Source organism: Rhododendron vialii, chromosome 8a, assembly GCF_030253575.1.
Source record: "Rhododendron vialii isolate Sample 1 chromosome 8a, ASM3025357v1".
NCBI lineage: Eukaryota > Viridiplantae > Streptophyta > Magnoliopsida > Ericales > Ericaceae > Rhododendron > Rhododendron vialii.
The window spans coordinates 30492859-30512818 of NC_080564.1; the positions used below are offsets into that span (position 1 = coordinate 30492859).

The 19960-nt window shown below is 43.1% G+C and overlaps 1 protein-coding gene across 1 annotated transcript; it reads right to left on the bottom strand.

Annotated features, from left to right (window-relative positions):
- Positions 1 to 2072: 2072 nt before the first annotated feature.
- LOC131335224 (uncharacterized) lies at positions 2073 to 19677 on the bottom strand. The gene is made up of 3 exons (XM_058370484.1): positions 19241 to 19677; positions 8225 to 8435; positions 2073 to 7076 (listed from the first exon to the last, which is right to left on the bottom strand). Exons 1-3 carry the CDS (start codon positions 19397 to 19399, stop codon positions 2332 to 2334), a joined length of 5115 nt encoding a protein of 1704 aa, XP_058226467.1. The 5' UTR covers positions 19400 to 19677; the 3' UTR covers positions 2073 to 2331.
- Positions 19678 to 19960: the final 283 nt, after the last annotated feature.

The following is a 19960-nucleotide window of genomic DNA, read 5'->3' on the forward strand; positions in this document are numbered from 1 at the left end:
CTCGACCAGGATAGACTCTTGAATAAAAGACATATATACAAAGCAATATTTTAGTAATACGGATAGTGATTCAAACTGTTTCTAAATGTTTTGTTTCAAAGCTCAAGTTTGAGTCGAGCTTAACTTGTTTATATTTATTCGACTCGGGTTTGCATTGAGCTCGGGTTTCATATCATAAATACTAACTCGAGCTCAATTGTGACTCGAACAGAACTTTAGCTACGGAGTTACAAAAAAAATTTAACGGCCCATGCATATTACAACTTCTTCTTTTTGTTAATAAATAAAAATAAACTGGAGTTGGCTCCGAACTCGAACCGAACTTCAGCTAATGGAAAACAAAAGGCCAAACGACTAAAGCAAAAGCCGTTTAGAAAGGAGGTAAATTACCAAAACCATATTGTGGTTTCCAACGGAGGAAAAGACACGACTCCTTCTGGGACAGAGTTGTTGCTTAGTCGTGAAGGCAAGAGATGATGAAGGTGAGATTGAAAATAGCATGGCGATCGAGTTGCGTGACGTCGGAGCACTCGAAGGGGTCCACGGCCAAAAGAGCAGAAGCAGGGGATCCACACAGAGAGGGAAGCGCGAAAGAGAAGAACAAGGAGGGGGAAAAAGAGGAAAAGGCGGCGAAGGGGAATGCGGAGGCGGGAAGCCAAAATGATGCCAAGGAGGAGGATGAAAGTCATGGTAATAAAGAAGATGATGAAGGTTTGCATGGTGACGAGAGCAGCATAATGTTTCCGGGTTCGCCGAGTTTCAGAATCAATTTTACAGATAATTTGGATGAGGATGATGACAATGTCAATGGTGGTTAGTAGTATATTTATTCAGGAATATGCAGAACTGCAGAATTTCACCTAGGAAATGGTTTCGATTTTTTTTATTTTTTGGCATAACCCAGTATCGTAATTAGGTTTTCAGATTTATTTCCATTGAACATCAATCGTGTAATGCAGGCAAGAAAGACATTGGCGTAAACGAAAAGACTATTAGAGATCACGGCACGCCACCGGAGAACGTACATGCATGACCATCCTTCATTGTATACAGCTAGAAACATTTGGTGTAATTTTCCGCTTGTCCGAAAAAAAAAGAAACATTTGGTGTCTTTTATCTTTTGAACAACATACACGAATGTCATCCGAGAGAGAGAGAGAGGTGTCTGTATCTTTTGAACAACATACATGAATGTCATCCGAGAGAGAGAGAGTACAACCTAATTAAGATTGGAGACTCATCCACCAATTAAATCGACTCCCGTTCATTGCAGACATGCATACAGTAGAATTACAACACTTGACTGCATTTTTTTAGTTTATGAAAGAAAATCATCACTATTACAATAACGTGGTGCAATTGAAAAGAGGCTTTCACGGACACTTTCACTGACCGGGTTTCATGTATCCGGTCATTTTTTAATTGAAAAACTGTACGAGTCAAAAGCAAAGCTAATTATCGTGTATTTTCCCCTTCTGTGATATTCTAGGATTTGCAGGATTCTGATCCTAAGAAACTGAAGAAAGGGAGGAAGAGGAGCAGTTTCAGAAAGGTTATGCCAAAGGGAGGGCAAAATGCTATGAACAACCTGTTCAATGTCAGGTCATGCTACTCTCCGTCTTGCTCTTCCCACGACCGTGCTCATCTTCTTACAGAAAAGACACCGGCTTGATCGATTGCAGTGAGAAAAAAGAAGATAGCTTACACTAGTTCGTGGATTTCCTAGTCTTTCTGTATCACCAACACTGTGTCTATATATCAGTCAGGGACAAAGATGTAACTAATGACGGAAAACGATGTAATCGATTTATATTCTACAATGTTTAGGGGTGTAAATGCTTAAGAAAATATACGTCTTCAATCAATTTTGGCATCATGGACGAATCTGCCATTGTTAAGTGAGTTATTTATCTGCTAATGAGTTGTTTTATTGTTTGATAAGAAACAAGTGTAATTCATTCTCTTGCTTGTCGAATTAGTACAATGCTGACAAGATAATTGTGTTATGTAGGTTAAGCCGATATATCATGCAACCAAGTGAAGGTATTGCAAAGGAAGGAGAAGGCAAGAAATGCAAGCCTACAATCATGTTAATAAACTACCGAAAAGCCCTTAATCAAGATTTTTCACTTACACAGCACAATATGATCACAAAGTTCAGATAAAACAGCCCCAGAAAGAAGGGTTATCAAAACTCTTCAAAGCCTTAACGGTACATAACAATATAACATAAATCCAAAGCAACCATTTCAAACACGTACTTGAGGAACATATCAGTACCAGAACACAGGAATTGAAGCGCTTCACAAACCCTAATAGTAGTTAACATACCTAATCAGAAGGGAAGGCCGAAGAGAGGAAAGTCTCATCCTCCAAAAACAGCTGTAGATTCTTGGTCTTCATCAAGAACTCAATTGCCTCCTCGTTGAATTCCACAAGGAACCCCAATTTGATCAGCTCTGCAAGCTGTGGCATATGATCTTCTTTCTCCCATAACAATCCTTCAGATATCGCTTCAGAGAGATACATAGCATATTCGATCACACTTCTGTGCCCATCAGACCGGTCCATCTTCTGAGTAAAAAACTTCTTACTCTCCCTCTCCCATCGGATCATCCGTCTTGCTTCTCCTTTCAAGATTTCCCCTGAAGACAGCTGTAAACTGTAACCAATCGTAATTGGATCCACTGTCTCAAGAACAGTTATATCAAGAAGGGATCGGAGAGCTTCATGCCTTTTCTCTGCTTCCATTTCAAGAGAGAGATCCGCTAGAAAGCCTAAAATTAGCCTAACCAGCCCCTTTCCAATCAAATTTTCCCTTGGAACCACTTCCTTAAGCCCACCACCGTCCATTATAGACACTTCCTCTTTCAGCACAGACTCAGAGATATTTGGGACCCCAATCTTACTGTAAACCTCCAGTAGCTTACCCCTCGGCAGCGATGGCATGCTTGACTGTGGATACCATACAAATAGTGGCCTTGAAGAAGACTGCTCAAAAAGATCCTTCAACTGAAGATCATCAGCAATAAAAACATCATGCCTTTCAGACAGCATAACTCCATCTGGACCTGAATATACAGGAAGTTTCACCAAATGCTTATCCAGTTTTTTTTGAGTTTCCAAACCCCAGTTCTTTACAACATACTGCCAAAATGCACAACACTGTTCGTATAAAAGTGGGCGTCCAGAACTTTCCCATGCCTTCCACAGTTTGCAATAGTCATCAACTGAAGGAATGCGTCTTACCTCAAAAGCATTGGAAAAAAAGTTGAGCAATTTCTTGTCGTAGTGTTTCTCCAGCACATTCAACTGCATGCCAAAGAGATCATTCTTGTCAGAGAGGACACATTCTTCTGGGATTACCCACTCCCCGTCGTCACTTCCATTTGGGATCCAAATTTTCCTTCTTTCTCCACAATCAGACTCCCAGTTGAACTCATACAAGTATTCATAGATCCGAATAATAGTAGAGAAATTTGAATGGAAATCTAGGTGGGTGGCAAGGAGTGAGCACCCATTTCTAACCTCAACAGTGACTCCTATTGAGTTTAGTTCTTTGCTGTAGGACTTAATCTTGGAGCCATAATATTCTTCATCAATAAATGGTCCATCCTCCTGATGTAAGAAAGAATTCCAATTAGAATCGAACAGCATGCAGTCATCAGGGGACCTATAACCAGCACAGGTTTTCAGCCACTTTTGAGATATTTTCTTCAGGAAAGAATCAGGTAAAGGCTTCGTCTGTTGATGCAAGTTGCGGACATATTCGAGCAATGAGTAAACATTTGAAGGAGTTATGTTGTCAGGATCACAAGGCAAATGAAGTCCATCAGGCACAAACCTGCAACCATTCTTAAAAGCAAGAACAACTCCCATACTGTTCAGCTCCTTTTTATATCCATGGATACCCTTGCCGTAGTAATTCTCACTGTCATCAATGAAAGGAAGACGAGAAATCGGGTAGATAGATTTCCAATCAGGGCCAAACAGAATGCAATCTCTTGGCACTCTGTAATCTCCAAGGCGGGTTCGCAACCATTGAACATCACGGATACATCTCTTCAGATCTTCAGGGAATTTAAAAGGTGTTTCCTGGAGCTTTCTGTAACAAGCCAGAAATGAAAGGACAGAATCTTTTTTGATGGAAGAAAGTGCTGCCTGCTTGAAAACGCGAGCAAATGCTTTGGTTGCCTCCTCGAAATCCACTACTACCCCAAGTTTCCCCAACTCAGTTTTGTACAACAAGAAGTTAGAGCCATAGGAGCTTTGGTCAATAAGAGGGAAGCTGTGGAAAACCTTCAGAAGACAACCCCATTCAGGATTAAACAGATATGATTCAACTGGCGACTTGTAGCCCATGTTTGTCTTCAAAAACTTCTTATCTTTGAATGCCCTAACAAAATTGTCAGGTGATCCCAGATGATGTAAGCATTCCAGTACAAAAAGGCAAGACTCGGATGTCAGACCACCAATGCGAGCCGGAGATTTTAGAGTGTCAAAAACAAGTTGGTAATTTTGACTGAAGTTGATTACCACACCCAGCATTTGGAGTTCTGCTTTGAAAGAAAGGATTTCCTCACCGTAGTACTGTTCATCAATAAATGGGATGTCACTGATCTGAGATGCCGCTCTCCATTCCTGACTAAACAAAACAGATTTAACTGGGGACCTGTCACCGACTGAAGTTCTTATCCATCTTTCTTCTCTGATACTCTTAATAAAATCCTGAGGAGAAACGTAGTTCTCCCGCAGATACTTAATAAACTTGAGTATCGAAAGCACATTCCCCTTTGATAGAGTCGAAGAAGATGCTAAGTTCATAAGATGCTTCCCTATAAATCTGCATGCCTCTCCACATTCAAACATCACTCCTATTGATCGTAGCTCTTCCTTATAGTCGTATATTATACTACCATAGAAATTCTGGTCAATCCTGGGTATATCAACAAGTACAGATTCATTCTGCAAAAGATGTCCCCATGATGAGTCTGTCAAAAATGACTCAGATGGAGACCTGTAACCAGGGCTACCACTTAGAGAGACCCTCATCCATTGTCCCTTCATTATGCATGTCAGGAAATTCTCCGGCATGTGAACCCTCTTCCATTTCAAGCTCCGAATCCAATCCAAAAGCAAGAATGTGTTTTGCTTTGTAAGCGGAGCAGACATAGTTGGAATTACTGCATTGGGAGGGGATATATCAGGGACATCACAAGCTGAAAGATGAGTTTTGAGGAAGTTAATTAGTTGTTTCTCTGGAGTATGTACACTTGCGAATTTTCTTGAATGCAAATAGTCTTCTCCTAGCTCAACGAAACCTTGCCCTCTCCATGGGTTTGAACCAATCAGACTTAACCATTTGCTTCCGCTCGCAGGGACAAGAACCCCACTCCTTTGTTTGGACACTTGTCCATAATTATCCACGAGTGGCATAACAGCACACAATTGAGCAACCTCTCCCTGAGACATATAGTTCGCTGAAAGCGAGTGATGTAAGAAATGAACATAGGTCACAACAGGATTCTTATCGCCCAGTGACCTGTAGATGAGAATTCCGTACTGGTACACATTAACAGCCTCTATCCTCACCTCATTTAAGAGCCATTCCTGTATTGTCTGCCTCTTGGAACACGAATGGAGAGCTTCTTGTGTCTCTTTAGGTAAAAAAAGGTGTGTTGCACATCTAAATTCCCTGTTCCAGTCAATAAGCCATGATATATGACGAGGCTCACGGGATATGAGAACTTTCCCCCCAGTAAACTGTGAGACGTCATTTATGCTTTTCAAAGAAACGTCCCCATGAGGACTCACGTATTTCAGAAGTGGTAGGTTCTTAATGCTGGTCAAGTGAAAATTGGACCTCCATTTCTCAGCTAGAAACAGTAGAAGCTCCAAATACACCTCTTCCGATACTCCCATTACCAGATTAGAACCCCGGATGCACTTTGCATACCACTCATCCTCAACTGGTTCTACGCCCAAGAAATTCAGTATGGGATCGTACTTCGCCCTATCAAATGAAGAACTTAGCACATATCTCCCATGGGATGAGATATTATGCAAATTCACGTTTTGCTTCCTTGCGTTAATCAAGATATTCCAAAAGGCAGGCATTAGCCTACCCACTTCACCGGGTTTCTGAAAGAACTTCTGCTCCATGTATGACTCACAGGGAACAATATTCTCGTCCATTATCCTTCCTTTAATTGTCTCCCTCACAGCATTTAGCTCAGGATAGGGAGATTCGTTGATGGGTAAGAACCTAAACATAGGAGGCAAAGAAGATATGGGAGCATCTTCTAATCTTTTCACCAGTGAAATAAAGGCATTGACAAAAGCCGAAGGCACGCATCCAAGAATCCCTTGGTTCCATTTGTTGTCCATGAGGATTGCTTCTCTCGAAGATGCTAAAAGAAAATCGGCCTGAATTATGAATGGAAAATTTGTAGCCATTTCTGTAGGAAGAAACGCATAGACCCCAGGCGACTTCATCCCTCTGCTGAGCCGCTCTCCATTTGGAAAAGCCAATGTGAGCACCCACTCTTCCACTTCCATTCGTTTTTCCACTTTATTCTCTGACTTGACAGGAAACCTCTGCTTCCACATGAAGTAGCCGCATTCCCCTTCAGAGTTGTCACCATTTTCATCAGATGAGAGATGGAGCATGTAGGACTCCGCATCAATGTTCTTCCTTGTAACAAAATCAATCTCAGATGAAATGGATATGGCACTCACAGAGTTGAGCCTAGGATCCTTGTTATCTTCCCTGATTGAAAGACTCTTTATCTTAGAAAGAAACAACAGAATTTCAGGATGAATGCTTGAGAGTTGCTGCTTCACAGGTTTAACCTTGTCGGGCTTCAGGGGCAACACAATTGTTGTGGTTGGAAGCGAAGTGTCAGTGCCGTATATTTGCTTTATGGTGGAAAGAGTTGGGTTATCATCCACCCATTCGGGGACAATGTATCCAACATGGCACTGTGAGCAAGGTTCTTCATTAAAGCGGATCTGATAGCCATTACTGAATATGTATGGCTGAGCTGTGATGAGAAACACACTCTTGAATCCAATTCCTGAAACGCCATAACATTAGTTGTTTTAGAAACAATATTGAATATATGATTAAATTTTCGTAAATAAGCAAGCAGCTAAAGGAGCTAGAATGTTGTTCATATGCATCCAGCCATCCATAAGATAAAGGCCTGTATGAACACTATTTGCTTTAAGATTCATTCTATTGGATGCATTTACAACGGAAGGCAATTGTCAAACTTGTTCCTATCTTTATGGTCCTATGACAAAAGAATGATTGAATTGAGAAAGAAACAGAAATATCCAGGTTCATATGTAACACAAGACTGATTCCAGAAAAACCTTCGCTTCAAAATCCACAAGCACCCTAATTTAAAAGATTTTTCCAGGTGTAAATAACCACAAGTTTCTAGGTTCTAGTACATATAATAAGAGGGTAGTTAGGAAAGATGCACAATAAGAACACATGAGAAGTGCAGGATATCTCAAAAACTAAATGACAAAGAGTACCGAGGGAAACAAGCATTGAACTACCCTGAAATTCTCGTCCTAAGAGAGAGTACAATTTTCATCACAATAGAAAACAACCATATGTTCACCACCATTCTTTGTTGTAGTTCAAACAACTTGGGAATAAAAAAACTACATCTCATTTAATTTACAACGCCAAACTTCCACATTAAGGAATGGCCAGGGTGCAACTTTATTCAAGACTGAAATGCCCAGCTACCTTGAGTTTGTAACAAGGTCAAACTTCCACATTATTGACAACAGCGCCAAACTTCCATATTAACGAATGGCCATGGTTAAGAATTTACCTTGAGTTTGTAACATGTGGAAGCAGAAAAAACGCCAATCATTTTTATTTGCTTGGTTATACACATGAAGAGAGAGGAAAATGAACTCCATGACAACCTAAAATTGATACTACTGCAAGGCATGATTGAAACTTGGGCTTTTGACATTTTCACTATACCTCGTACTAATTTTCTCTTCACGTATCATTCTAATTTTCCACATCTTTTCTTTTCGCTTTATTCCCCTCCTAAATCAGGTACAACATAGGGAAGGAAGAGAAAGTCATAGCTTCCTTTTTTCTCTTCATGCCCACAAGTTCCAAACAAATTCTTTACACTTCCAAGCATAAGCAAATCTAATTGACAGGGATTGGAACTCATTAGGTAGTTACCTTTCTCGCCAATATAACCACGTTTGCGAAAGCCTTTCTTGGTGGAGCGTCCAATACTGCAAATGGATTCGATATTTTTGGGAGAAAAACCCTTCTCGTTGTTGAATACCAGCAAAGTGGCCGAAGCACCGGTGTCCGTAATATCCCGAGAAGTTATCACAAACTCCAGTGATGGTTTTACCCCTTCCAAGTAGTCATTGTCCTCTGCATTCTGTAAACAGAACAAATGAAAAGAAAAATGAGCATTACTATATATATATAAATTCAGAACCATAACATAGGGTATCAATGTCTCATGCAAAAAATAAGAACAAGAATAGACATCGGAGATGGTCAAATTTGATTTCTGTTCTCTCAAGAGTTCTCTATTATATCCAAATTCCAAAAGCAGACCACCCAAGAACTACCCCATTAAAATTACATATCTCTGCTCGGTTTGGACTTTGGATGAATGTGAATTTTAAATAAACTTATTTAATGTTCAATCAATTCCATAGAGATACAAAAGATTCGCTTGAATTGTGAAACTACAGTGAGAGATGGAATAGATAAAGAAGACATGCATGTAGAGCATCTATTAGAGTTTGCCCCACGTTGGTTATAATCACCTCTAAAAATAGTAAATGAGCTTAGACGGCCTCTCCACTCATTGTCAATTGATTTTGAGTTGGATGCTTTAACAGCATCAACATGGCCTTACTCCATTTTTGTCTCAAACACAAAATTTGAGTAAAAATCCTCGAAACACACTCCACACATTTACTCACACCTTATACCAAATTGAGTTTCACTCTTAATTTTACCCAAAATCATGGAGACTCATATTTTGAAAAACTATTTTCTCCCTCTCAAGACTCAAATTCATAACTATTCTTCGACTAATTACATAAACTTATACTTAAATTTGGGCCTACCAATTGGATTGTTCAAGAAAAAAAAAAGGATTGTTCAAGCTTTTAGTCAAAATTTGAGTAAAAGCATGGGTAAAGAATGTTGGGTTTTGTGAAGCTTGATTCTATTTGGTTAGCGTTTCGCAAGGGTCCAGGTGACAGGGCACGGTGGGGGCTCGGAGCTTGGGTGCAACACCCCCAAGACCCAGACAGGGTTTTACGATTTATGGTAATTTATGATGAAGTTAAAAATACTTGCTATACACGGCCAATGTAACTAGTAATTCATTTTTTAGTCATGACATAATAGAAGTTGGTGGGAGTGTAGTGGCCCGGAATTAGCGGACTCAGGCTGACCCCGAGGCATTTAATATTGCATGCCTCGAACTGGTCCCTAGTGCGCAACAGTGCATATCTCCGAGCAATGTTCTTAAAAAGCTCAGGTAACCGGTGAGGTGCTGCTCAGTACATCACGAAGTGACAACGCGTTATGCCTCGGCTATGACCTTCATCCTTGGGCAGCCAGGGACCTCGATGATGAGCATGCTCAGCATGATGTAAGCCGCGACAGTTACAAAACGAAGATCATCATTACGGCTAACCTGGCCATGTGCTCTGTAATTGCTTTGTCTTATACGTCACCCAAGGCGGTTACCCGAGCGTATCCTTCACGCGCTTACTTGGGGACCAAGCCAAGCGAGGTCTATAAAAGCAAAGGGACTCTAACCAAAAGAGGTATGTCATTCTATCCTAACCCTAGTCCTATACATTTCTCCCTAGATCTAACTTGATCGTCGAAGGGTCACTAGGCTTCCACAGCCCTAGTGACTTGTTGCAGGTCTGGCGCACGGAGCAACAGAAAAAAGAACCTAAACCGACCCACGGTCAAGATCCCAATAAACCGAACCCCTACAATTGGCGACTCTGCTAGTGAGTTAACTGTCATCTCAACATTCCATTTCTTTTTCTCCCTAAAACTTCGTTCAAATTCCTAAACCAAATTGGTGGTGGTACAGACCCTTCTCTCAACGATGCAACGGCCGGACTCGGGCCCCTCAGAGCTCTCACTCTGGGCTCCGAAGGAGTCAAGGGCAAGCAACACGTCTCCATCACCGTCAATCCCATCAGAGTCGGCTCTTCGACTCTGGACACAGAGCCGTCCAGCGAAATCCACACCTACATAAGTCATCTAGCGCAAAGGATAGACAACCTCACGTCGGTCGTGGATCGGGACAAACATGTTTGGGATGAGTTGGCGGAAATTAAGCGCCTCTTTCAGATGTCCCCTTCTCGCTCTCGTTCTGGCGGAAGCCGTGACGGGCAAAGGAGCCACCACAACCCCCCCCCCCCAGCCGTGAAGGGGTCCTCCTGGTGGAACACCGATCAAGGCTCTTAGCGAAGGATCGCCTCGACCCACTAGAAGAGGCAGCCCGCATCGGAAAGAATGGGCGGCGCGGGGAGCGTTCCCTGTCTCATGAGCCAGATCCTAAAAAGCACTCTGGGAAGCGATCTGCCTTCGAGAGGCTCGAATGTGTTTCCGCCTCCTCCACCCATTCTGTCAGAGGGAGCAAGGGACATACCAAGCCCACCCCTACCTTCACGAAAATCGCAAGAGAGGACAACAGCCTCATGGAGATCCAAACCAAGGGGTACCGCGAGCGCCTCAAAAATAAACGTGAAAGAAGCCCAGTCATCGAGCGCCTCAAGCACCACTCTCGAGATAGCTATAGGTCCGACAGACGAAAGGACCGGTGCGAACACACCCCCCAAGAAGTCAGGGAGCGTTCCGCCGAAACCTAAAGACTATCCGAAGTCAGACCATCTCACACCAAAGAAGCGCACCGCGACCGAGCATCCAGACGGCCCTGACCGTTCTATTCGACCTCTCCGTTTATAAAAGAGATCAATTCAGTCCCCCCCCAACCCCAACCCCAACCCCAACCCCAACCCCAAAGGATTCACCCAACCTAAGTATGACGGCAAATCCGAAGCCTACACTCACTTAGAGCAGTACAAGCTCGTCATGTCTCTGTAACCTAGGACAACGCCTTCATTTGCAAAGTATTTCCTGCGAGCCTCGGTAACCTAGGCCTTCCATGGTTCACCCAACTGCCTCCCAGATCTATTTCCTAATTAGATTCCCTTTGTGACGCCTTCATGGCTCAGTTTGTGACGAGCAACAAGCACGCAAAGGAAATCGACTCTCTTCTCTCACTGCGTAAACAAAGCAACGAAACGCTTCGCCAATACGCTGGGCCCTACTGGGAGCTCTTTAACGAGATTAAAGGGTGTGATGAGGTCATATCGGCCCCCGGCTTTAAGCTCGGCCTCACTTCACTAGTCGAGCAAGTAAACAGACCCCATTTTGTTTAAGGGTTTTTGGATTCCAATCATTATCCTACTTTCCTCCAATCATTACTCTTATTTTTCTCTCTATCTCTCTTCAATTATTACCCCTATTTTCAATCATTACCCTATTTCTCTCTACACTCATTACCTAAAAATCCAAAATCCCAAAACATACAGGGTCACGATGATCTCGCCTAGAACAAGCCGAGGTCCATGCAAGAGGTCATGACACGCATCAAAGAGTGGTGCCAGCTAATTGAATCCAATGTAGAGCTGGAAACGGGAAGACCGCAGCACTGAGACCCCATTCGTTTTGGGATTTTGGATTTGTAGGTAATGAGTGTAGAGAGAAATAGAGTAATGATTGGAAATATGAGTAATGATTGGAGAGAAATGGAGAGAAAAAATGAGAGTAATGATTGGAGAGAAATAGGATAATGATTAAAATCCAAAATCCAAAACCTTTAAACGAACGGGGTCTGAAGGTCCCAGCGGCCTCGACAGTCATCACGAGCACTGCACACGTTCCAACCTCCAAAAAACAGGACAACAATATAAAGCAAGCACCGAAGCAGGGACTGAAGCCGAGCGATTTCATTGCCCAAAAAACCGTCTTTCACCATCCCAATCTACAGGGTCATTGACCAAGTTAAGGACAGCCTTTTTTCTCCTTCCCGAATCAGAAGCTTCGCACCGAGAACGGGAAGATCAATGCAGCTACCATAACGAGCAAGGCCACTTCACCACCACTTGCAAACCCTTCGAGGCTTACTTGGAGCAGCTTGTCGAGGGCGATCACCTCGGAAATCTCATTGACCATGAAAAAACTAGGGCTTGGTCACAGCGGGCCAAAAGCCAGACCGAAGAAGAGGTTCAGACAATCCATGTCATCCATGGTCCCATGGAGGTCGAGGCCGCAAGGATCATCCACGCCTATCTTAATGAAGCTTCGTCATCCAAACAAGTCATGCTGGTAGGTCCCGAGCCAAAGCACGCTCGTACAGACAATGACTCCAAGTGGACTATCTCATTCACCGAGAAAGATCTTGACCGAGTCCAACTCTCGCACAACAATGCCCTCATGGTAACATTGCGCATCGGAGCCTTCAATGTCCAGCATGTCCTCGTCGATCAGGGCAGCTCGGCGGAAGTAATGTACTATTTTCTATTCAAGGATTTGAAGCTCCCGGAGTCCGACCTCCGTCCTATCGAAGTCCCTCTAGTTGGTTTCAACGGAGCCCCGGTATGGCCCCTCGGACAGATCACCCTCCCTGTCCGTGCCGGGTTGGTGACACACCAGATGGAGGTTGTCGTAGTGGACGTTTCAAGCCCTTACAACACCATCATCGAACGCACCTGGCTTCACAAAATGAAGGCTATCACCTCCACCTATCCTCAGTCGTTCGACTCATCGGTGCGTTCGGTCATCAAGAAGACCTCTACGAGGACCAAATTGCAGCTAAGAGCATCTCCAATCCATCTCCATTCCTCCAAAATAGAGAATGAATGTGACACATTGAGAGGAGATTTTGTAATTTATTTCCTTTTTTCTTCACTTTTTGTACTTTTTGGGAGAATTTTTGAGGGACCCATCGTCCTTTTTAGAGTTTGGAGAAATTTTATACTCCAAATTTGCTTTTGGTCCTCCATTTTTAGAGGACCAAATTTACTTTTGGAGGACCAAACTCTAAAACGGACGGTGGGTCCCTCAAAGATTCTCCCAAAAAGTACAAAAAGTGAAGAATAAAGAGAATAAATTACAAAATCTCCCCTCAATGTGTCACATCCATCTTCTATTTTGGAGAAATAGAGATGGATTGGAGATGCCCTAAGAAGTGCTATGTCAATGCAGTCTGAAGCAACAAAAAGACAGCTCGGGTAAACCTCATTAAGGTCCCTGACGCCCCAATGCTTGAAGACGTTGGAAGAAGGGCCGACGAAAAAGCAATTGAAGATTTGATTACCATTCTCATCAACGAGGATGGCTCCCAATTCTTCCTTGATGGCTCATCCCTCAGCGATACCGAGCGGGAGCAGTTGGTGGATTTCCTCAAAAGTAACATCGAGGTGTTTGCCTGGACACCATATGAAATGCCCAGGGTCGACCCTTTGTCCATCTGCCACGAACTCAACATTGATAAAAGCAGACATCCGGTCGTGAAAAAGGCAATGTGATCCTCCCCGATACATTCCGAAGCTGTTATCAAAGAAGTCGGGTGCCTCCTAAATGCTCAGGCCATCCGCGATGTTCAATACCCAAAGTGGTTAGCCAACACTGTGGTTGTGAAGAAAAAGAACGACAAATGGCGTGTGTGCATCGACTATTCCAATCTCAATGATGCCTACCCGGAAGACTTCTTCCCCCTTCCGCGGATCAATCAATTAGTCAACCCCACCGCCGGTCATACCCGACTCAGTTTTATGGACGCTTACCAAGGCTATCATCAGATAGCAATGAGCAAAGATGATGTTGAAAATACAGCCTTCATTATCCTGCACGGTATTTTCGGATATCTCGTCATGCCTTTTGGCCTAAAAAATGCCGGGGCTACATTTCAGCATATAATAACCAAAATGTTCGAACGCTTGTTGGGGGACACCATTGTGGTGGGGTGGTTTCTCTCCATAGCTTCTCAGGGTCGTTCCTCTTCTGCTCCGCTGTGTACATGCACCAAGGCGTGAGGCGGTTGGCCGCCTCTCGCCCATTCGATGTGCAAGTCAGTAAACAAGAAAGAAAAGTCTATTTCTTAGACGTAGGGTTGCGTACCTTGCTTAGGGTTTATCCCTCTCCTTATATAGGCTTGCACATACTTGCTCTCCAAGCTAGGATCATCGTGACATACATCACATGCCTACTACGTCACAAATAACCGTCTTCCTTCCTAGACATTCCAGACCTTCCTAGAAACGGTAGGAAATAGCTCCATGTGGCCCGTGCATGGGCCAAACCGACCCGTCTGAACGACATGACCCATTAGGACTAGCCCGAAGGCCCGTTGATGAGTAACAAAGTGGCGGGGAGCCCAAACTCTGGCTCCGCCCGTCTCCCTGCCCTGGGCCTGCTTTGGCCCATTCTCTGTTCGGCCCACCATAACCATGATGGCTTACATCGATGATATGGTTGCAAAAAGCATATGTTTGCGGCTTCCCCGGGACAGAACATAAATTTGCCCGACACAACGACGTATGTGTTTGCCCAAGACTCGGAGTTGGGCAAGCTCTCTATCAACAAGTCCTCATGCTCAGGCCGACTGACAGGTAATACTGACCATAGCTGGGGTTCTTCCCGAGATTGTACGCACCAAACAACTCTTCGATCCCAAAGGCCAGGTTTTCCCTCCTCCGCAACTCAATGATGCTCATAATGATCCAATAGGAGTTAGTGGAAAGCTGAGAAAAAGTGAGGGACAGTTCCCAAAGCACGTGTCAAACAAAATAATGGAGGGGAAACCTAACCCCGCCCTCGATTATGGCCATCAGAGGGAAGGTTGGCTCCCCCTCTCGGTACTGGGTATCGTCCGGGCGCGACACCCCTCTTTAACTTAGACGTCAGGAGGGATGGAGTAGGTTGCCATGAACTCCTCGTAAGACCCCGCCACTCCATCGAAGAAACGGAGGAATAAACAGGGACGCTCCGCCCTTCCCTGTCGAACCTCCTTCGGAGCCTCAGCCTTGGCATCGACATCTTGACACGAGGAACTCGCGGGATCTGCAACAAGGGACGACACTGGTGAGCCCGACATCTGTTTAGAATAAGGATCAAGGGGCTCGAAATAATCCACGGGGACTGGAGTGGCCCAACGTACTTGGGCTGGGCTACGAAAGAAGTCATCTATAAAGTCTTTTTCACTCGGGGTAATGAATGCCAAGGAGATCTCAATGACCATTTGCCCGAACCTAACAGGATGCACATGCAAGAGTTAGCTACGTGGATGCACGGAATCAAAGAGGTTCAGCTGTTCAGGTCATCACTCCTTGGACACCTAAACATTAGATTGAATAAAGTCTTCTTCACTCGGGATAATGAATGCCAAAGAGATCTCAATGACCATTTGCCCGAACCTAACAGGATGCACATGCAAAAGTTAGCTATGTGGATGCACAGAATCAAAGAGGTTCAGTTGTTCGGGCATAATCAGATCATCACTCCTTGGACACCTAAACATTAGATTGAGAGCCCAGATAAGGGGAATTCCTCCTCGGGAAAAATCTCAGGCTCGGGAAGAATACGGAGCTTGGGAAGAACAATGACCAATGTCTGTCATCTTCCTTCCCGTTCTCCAGGCAGCCCAGGCCTCTCTAAGACGATGATTCGATCAGAAAACGTTGAAGAATGAGTTGAAAATGCTAGAAAACTTGAGAAAGGTCTTGATCGATCAACATACCTGAAGATGGGGAGAGAACTCACTAATAAACGCGTGCGAGATTGATTTAAAGTTCTGAAAACTCGAAGGTTGATGAGAGAGGTTCTAACGATGATGGTCTAGAGAGAGAAAACAAAAGTGTTTCTCTCTCCCCCCCGCTCCCCCTTTTATACTGGCGGTTCAAATGTTGAAAGGTGCGCGGGAAACGAACCGACTCCTCAGAGGCCGTCGGATGTACGACACGTGGTGACAATCAGCGGCTCACAGGCAACCAGCAGCATCAGGAACGGCTCCTCGGTTGGCCAAGCCACTAGGCTTACGATGCGTGGCAATGATTTGACAGAACGTACCAATCAACTGACACGACACGTGCCGAGCCACCTAGCACCGTACGTGCGACGAAGCAATGACTGACGCGTGGCTCCTAGGGCTAGGCTTCTGGCGGTTACTGAAGAAGTTACGAAGATTCCCTCGGAAAAAGTCTCAGTATCGGTGATAACTGCTGTCAATCCCCCTCGCGCTGAGAAGGACGCCCAAGCGGATTGAGGGGCTATTGTAGTGGCCCAGAATAAACGGGCTCGAGCCGACCCCGAGGCATTTACTATTGCATGCCTCGAGCTGGTCCCTAGTGCCCATCAGTGCATAGCTCGGAGCAATGTTCTTAAAGAGCTCGGGCAACCGGTGAGGTGTTGCTCGGTACATCACAAAGTGAGGACGCGTTATGCCTCGGCTATGACCTTCATCCTCAGGCAGCCAGGGACCTCGATGATGATTAGCATGACGTAAGCTGCAACAGTTACAGAACGAAGATCATCATTAGAGCTGACCTGGCCATTTACTCCGTAACCACCTTATCTCATACGTCGTCCATAATGTCACCTGATGTGGTTACCCAAGCGTATCCTTCACGCGCTTACTTGGGGACCAAGCCAAGCGAGGTCTATAAAAGCAAAGGGACTCTAACCAAAAGAGGTATGTCATTCTACCCTAACTCTAGACCGATACACTTCTCCCTAGATCCAACTTGATCGTCGGCGGGTCACTAGGCTTCCACAGCCCTAGTGACTTGTTGCAGGTCCGGCGGTGGGCGCGCGGAGCAGCGGAATAAGGAACCTGAACTGATCCACGGTAAAGATCCCGATAAACCGAACGCTACAGTGAGCAACGTGTGCTCAACTACACAATTAAATTCAAGCAACCACACAGTTAAATTCAAGCTACTCTCATGAGGGTGATAAACGAGCCAAGCAGTAAGTTGTTTTCAAAGCTTGATTTGAAAATTTAACAAGCTTCGTATTATGTTCGAGCTTAAAGCTTGTTGGGAGACAAGCGGATCCCCCGAACGAGCTTTAATCGAGCCAAACACGAACTGATCTTGGGTAGCTTGAATTTTTTACTCATCATAAACCAAACTAGCCGAGTTGTAGCTTGTTCAATTGAAAGCTTATTGAGATTTAAAAAAATGTTCAAACTTGGTTTGTTGAGCAAACAAAAACAAGCTCAAACTCAAGTAGTTTGATTCGTTTATCGGCCCTAGTATCTCAGGGAGTAATAGAGATACATAGTTCTCAAAATGACGCCTAAATGTACAACAGTATACCGAGACAGAACGAATTACATACCCGTCGATTATGGACGGAGGTATATCGGAGGGAGAGTGGCAGATACCACCCCAGTTCCAACAAAAAATCATCTTACACTGAAGTGATGTCAATTAATAAATTATCGGTATCCAAATAGCAAATAGCTTCATTTTTAATATAGAAAAATAAAAATAAAAAAACAATAAACAAAAGAAACAGTTGAGATTATAAAAATAATCTCAACTTTTTTGTCAAAAAAAATTTCAATCTCACTTTCATTAGGGCTTGTTCCGCTCAGAGCTTTATGGGATTTGGGGGCTTTTAAAGTTGTCTTTATTAAAAAAAATTTATTTTATTTTTGCGTCACACTTTTGTGATTTATTATGGACTTTTATAACATCCAACATCATAGTTGTCAAATCAAGAATCGAATCGAGAATCGAAAAGGTCCATTTGCGAATCGTGAATCGTTCCGATTCAATCAAATTCTTAAAAATGCATAAAATATGTAGATTTCAAGTTTGAATAATGATCTTGTGATCTAAATATGCAATACACTTTTTTTTTTTTTTGGTAGAGGACTTTTATATACTCTGTTGTTCGGACTCTCTATATAACACATCTCCTACTGACTAATATATATACACACACACCCCAGTATTAGAATATACTATATTATATACACCCCACTAACTAGGAATATATATATATATATATATATATATATATATATATAATATACACCCACTAACTAGTCCACATATAGAAGACAAATAAAAAACTCAGTACACTCACTGACAAGAACGAGATGCAGTTCAAGCATCAATCTCGACGTCGAAGGTTTCGATGGAGCTCGAAGCTTCACTACGAGAGCTCAGGTCTTTGTTTTCTTCGATCGTTTGGGTTCTCTACAGGTTAGGAAACATATTTCGACCCCTCGCCTCCCATAAAGGTAATTGCTTGTGTTTGCTTCTCTTTTTGAAAGCATTTTTCAAAAGATTCTTCTTACTTTCAATCATTTCTCTCTTTATCTCTCTCCACTTATTACTCTTACTACTTTTTCAAAAAAAATTTCAAAAAATGTTCCAAACAAAACAAATTTATTTTCCTATTTATGTCCAGAAACCCGACCGAATCCGCCAGAAAACCCACTCATTCGAAAACAAGCTGAATCGTACGATTCTCACGATTCACCAATTCAAAACACGATTCTGCGATTCTCACTTCGATTCTTACCTATTCACGATTCATATAATCGATCTGAATCGTTTCATACCTGAATCGAACCGAATCGTACGATTTCGGTAACTATGTCCAATATAAATCCCTAAAAACCAGATTTTTGGTCTTTACCTTGGATTATTTCTAAAAAAAATTGGATAAGAGTAAAAAAAAATAAACAAATACCTATCTGATTTCTGCAGTCGAGACAATTAATAATTCATAAAAATTTGGCACAAAACTAAAACTCTTAACAGAAAAAAGCCTAAATACAACAAGATAGTTGAGCCAAGTCTTTTATTCTTATTAATCCAACGAAAAAAGTATCTTATTCTTGTCTAACAAAAATCAAAGCCACATAGACAAAGTCTGATTTTACGTTTAACCCGACTCTTCGTATTTTAAGAACGAGGTACAACTAATAATAGTGGACTCCCATTGAACAGAGCCACTACGGTTGAAACATCACACAGATAATACGAATAGCCACTACGGTTGAAACATCGCACAGATGAAACATCACACAGATAATACGTATACACACAAATATACAATTAAAAAAAATATACCGTAAATATGCGCACTTTAGGTTTAGATTATATTATAAACCTGAATGAGCTCCATAAGGAAGTGGACGTCCTTGGAGTAGAGTTCAGCGGAGAGGTAGTTAACGGCATGATGGAGGTCTTCGTTTTTGGGATCCGGTTCACCCCCGATGTTGAACTTTTTCGTCCGGATTTCCTCAATGTGTTCTCTCGGCGTAGCCATTGTCAAAGAAAATCTCCCACCAGTATCTCTTCTACGGAGCCTGTATCACAGAGAGAGTCGTGAATATAATCAATGAGAGAGAGAGTGATAGATATAGAGAAGGGAGAGCTTCGTTGGGAAGCAAAAGAGAAAATGGAAGAAAGGGATGAGAGAGGGAGAGAGAGAAGGAGACTAGAAGGCGACGAACTTGGACGGAGAGAGAGAGAGAGAGAGAGAGAGAGAGAGAGAGAAGGGAAAAACTTCGTTGGGAAGCAAAAGAGAAAGTGGAAGAAAGGGATGGGGAGTGGAGTGTGAGAAGGAGACTGGAAGGCGACGAACTTGTACGGAGACGAAGAATTTTTGTGGGACCTAATCCTTTTCTTTATTAAAGGCACATTCCTTGACTTCAGGTCTTGCCCGAGGCCACCCGATCCCCTATCCGACTCACATCCGGACAGGCGCCTGTCCGAGTCTTTCTCAGCTGTTGATTTCGCAAATTAACGGTTGAAATGAGTCGAACATGTTTTGCTAAAAAACGAGGAGCAAAATATTTTCGGCTTATCTTAACTGTTAATTTACGAG

Excerpts from the sequence above, each read along its gene's own strand:
- LOC131335224 (XM_058370484.1), bottom strand. The coding sequence starts at position 19,399 with ATGGCTACGCCGAGAGAACACATTGAGGAAATCCGGACGAAAAAGTTC. Across the intron at positions 8,436-19,240 it reads TCCTTATGGAGCTCATTCAG|AATGCAGAGGACAATGACTA; the intron begins GTTTATAATATA and ends TTCTGTTTACAG. Across the intron at positions 7,077-8,224 it reads TGGTTATATTGGCGAGAAAG|GAATTGGATTCAAGAGTGTG; the intron begins GTAACTACCTAA and ends ATGGCGTTTCAG.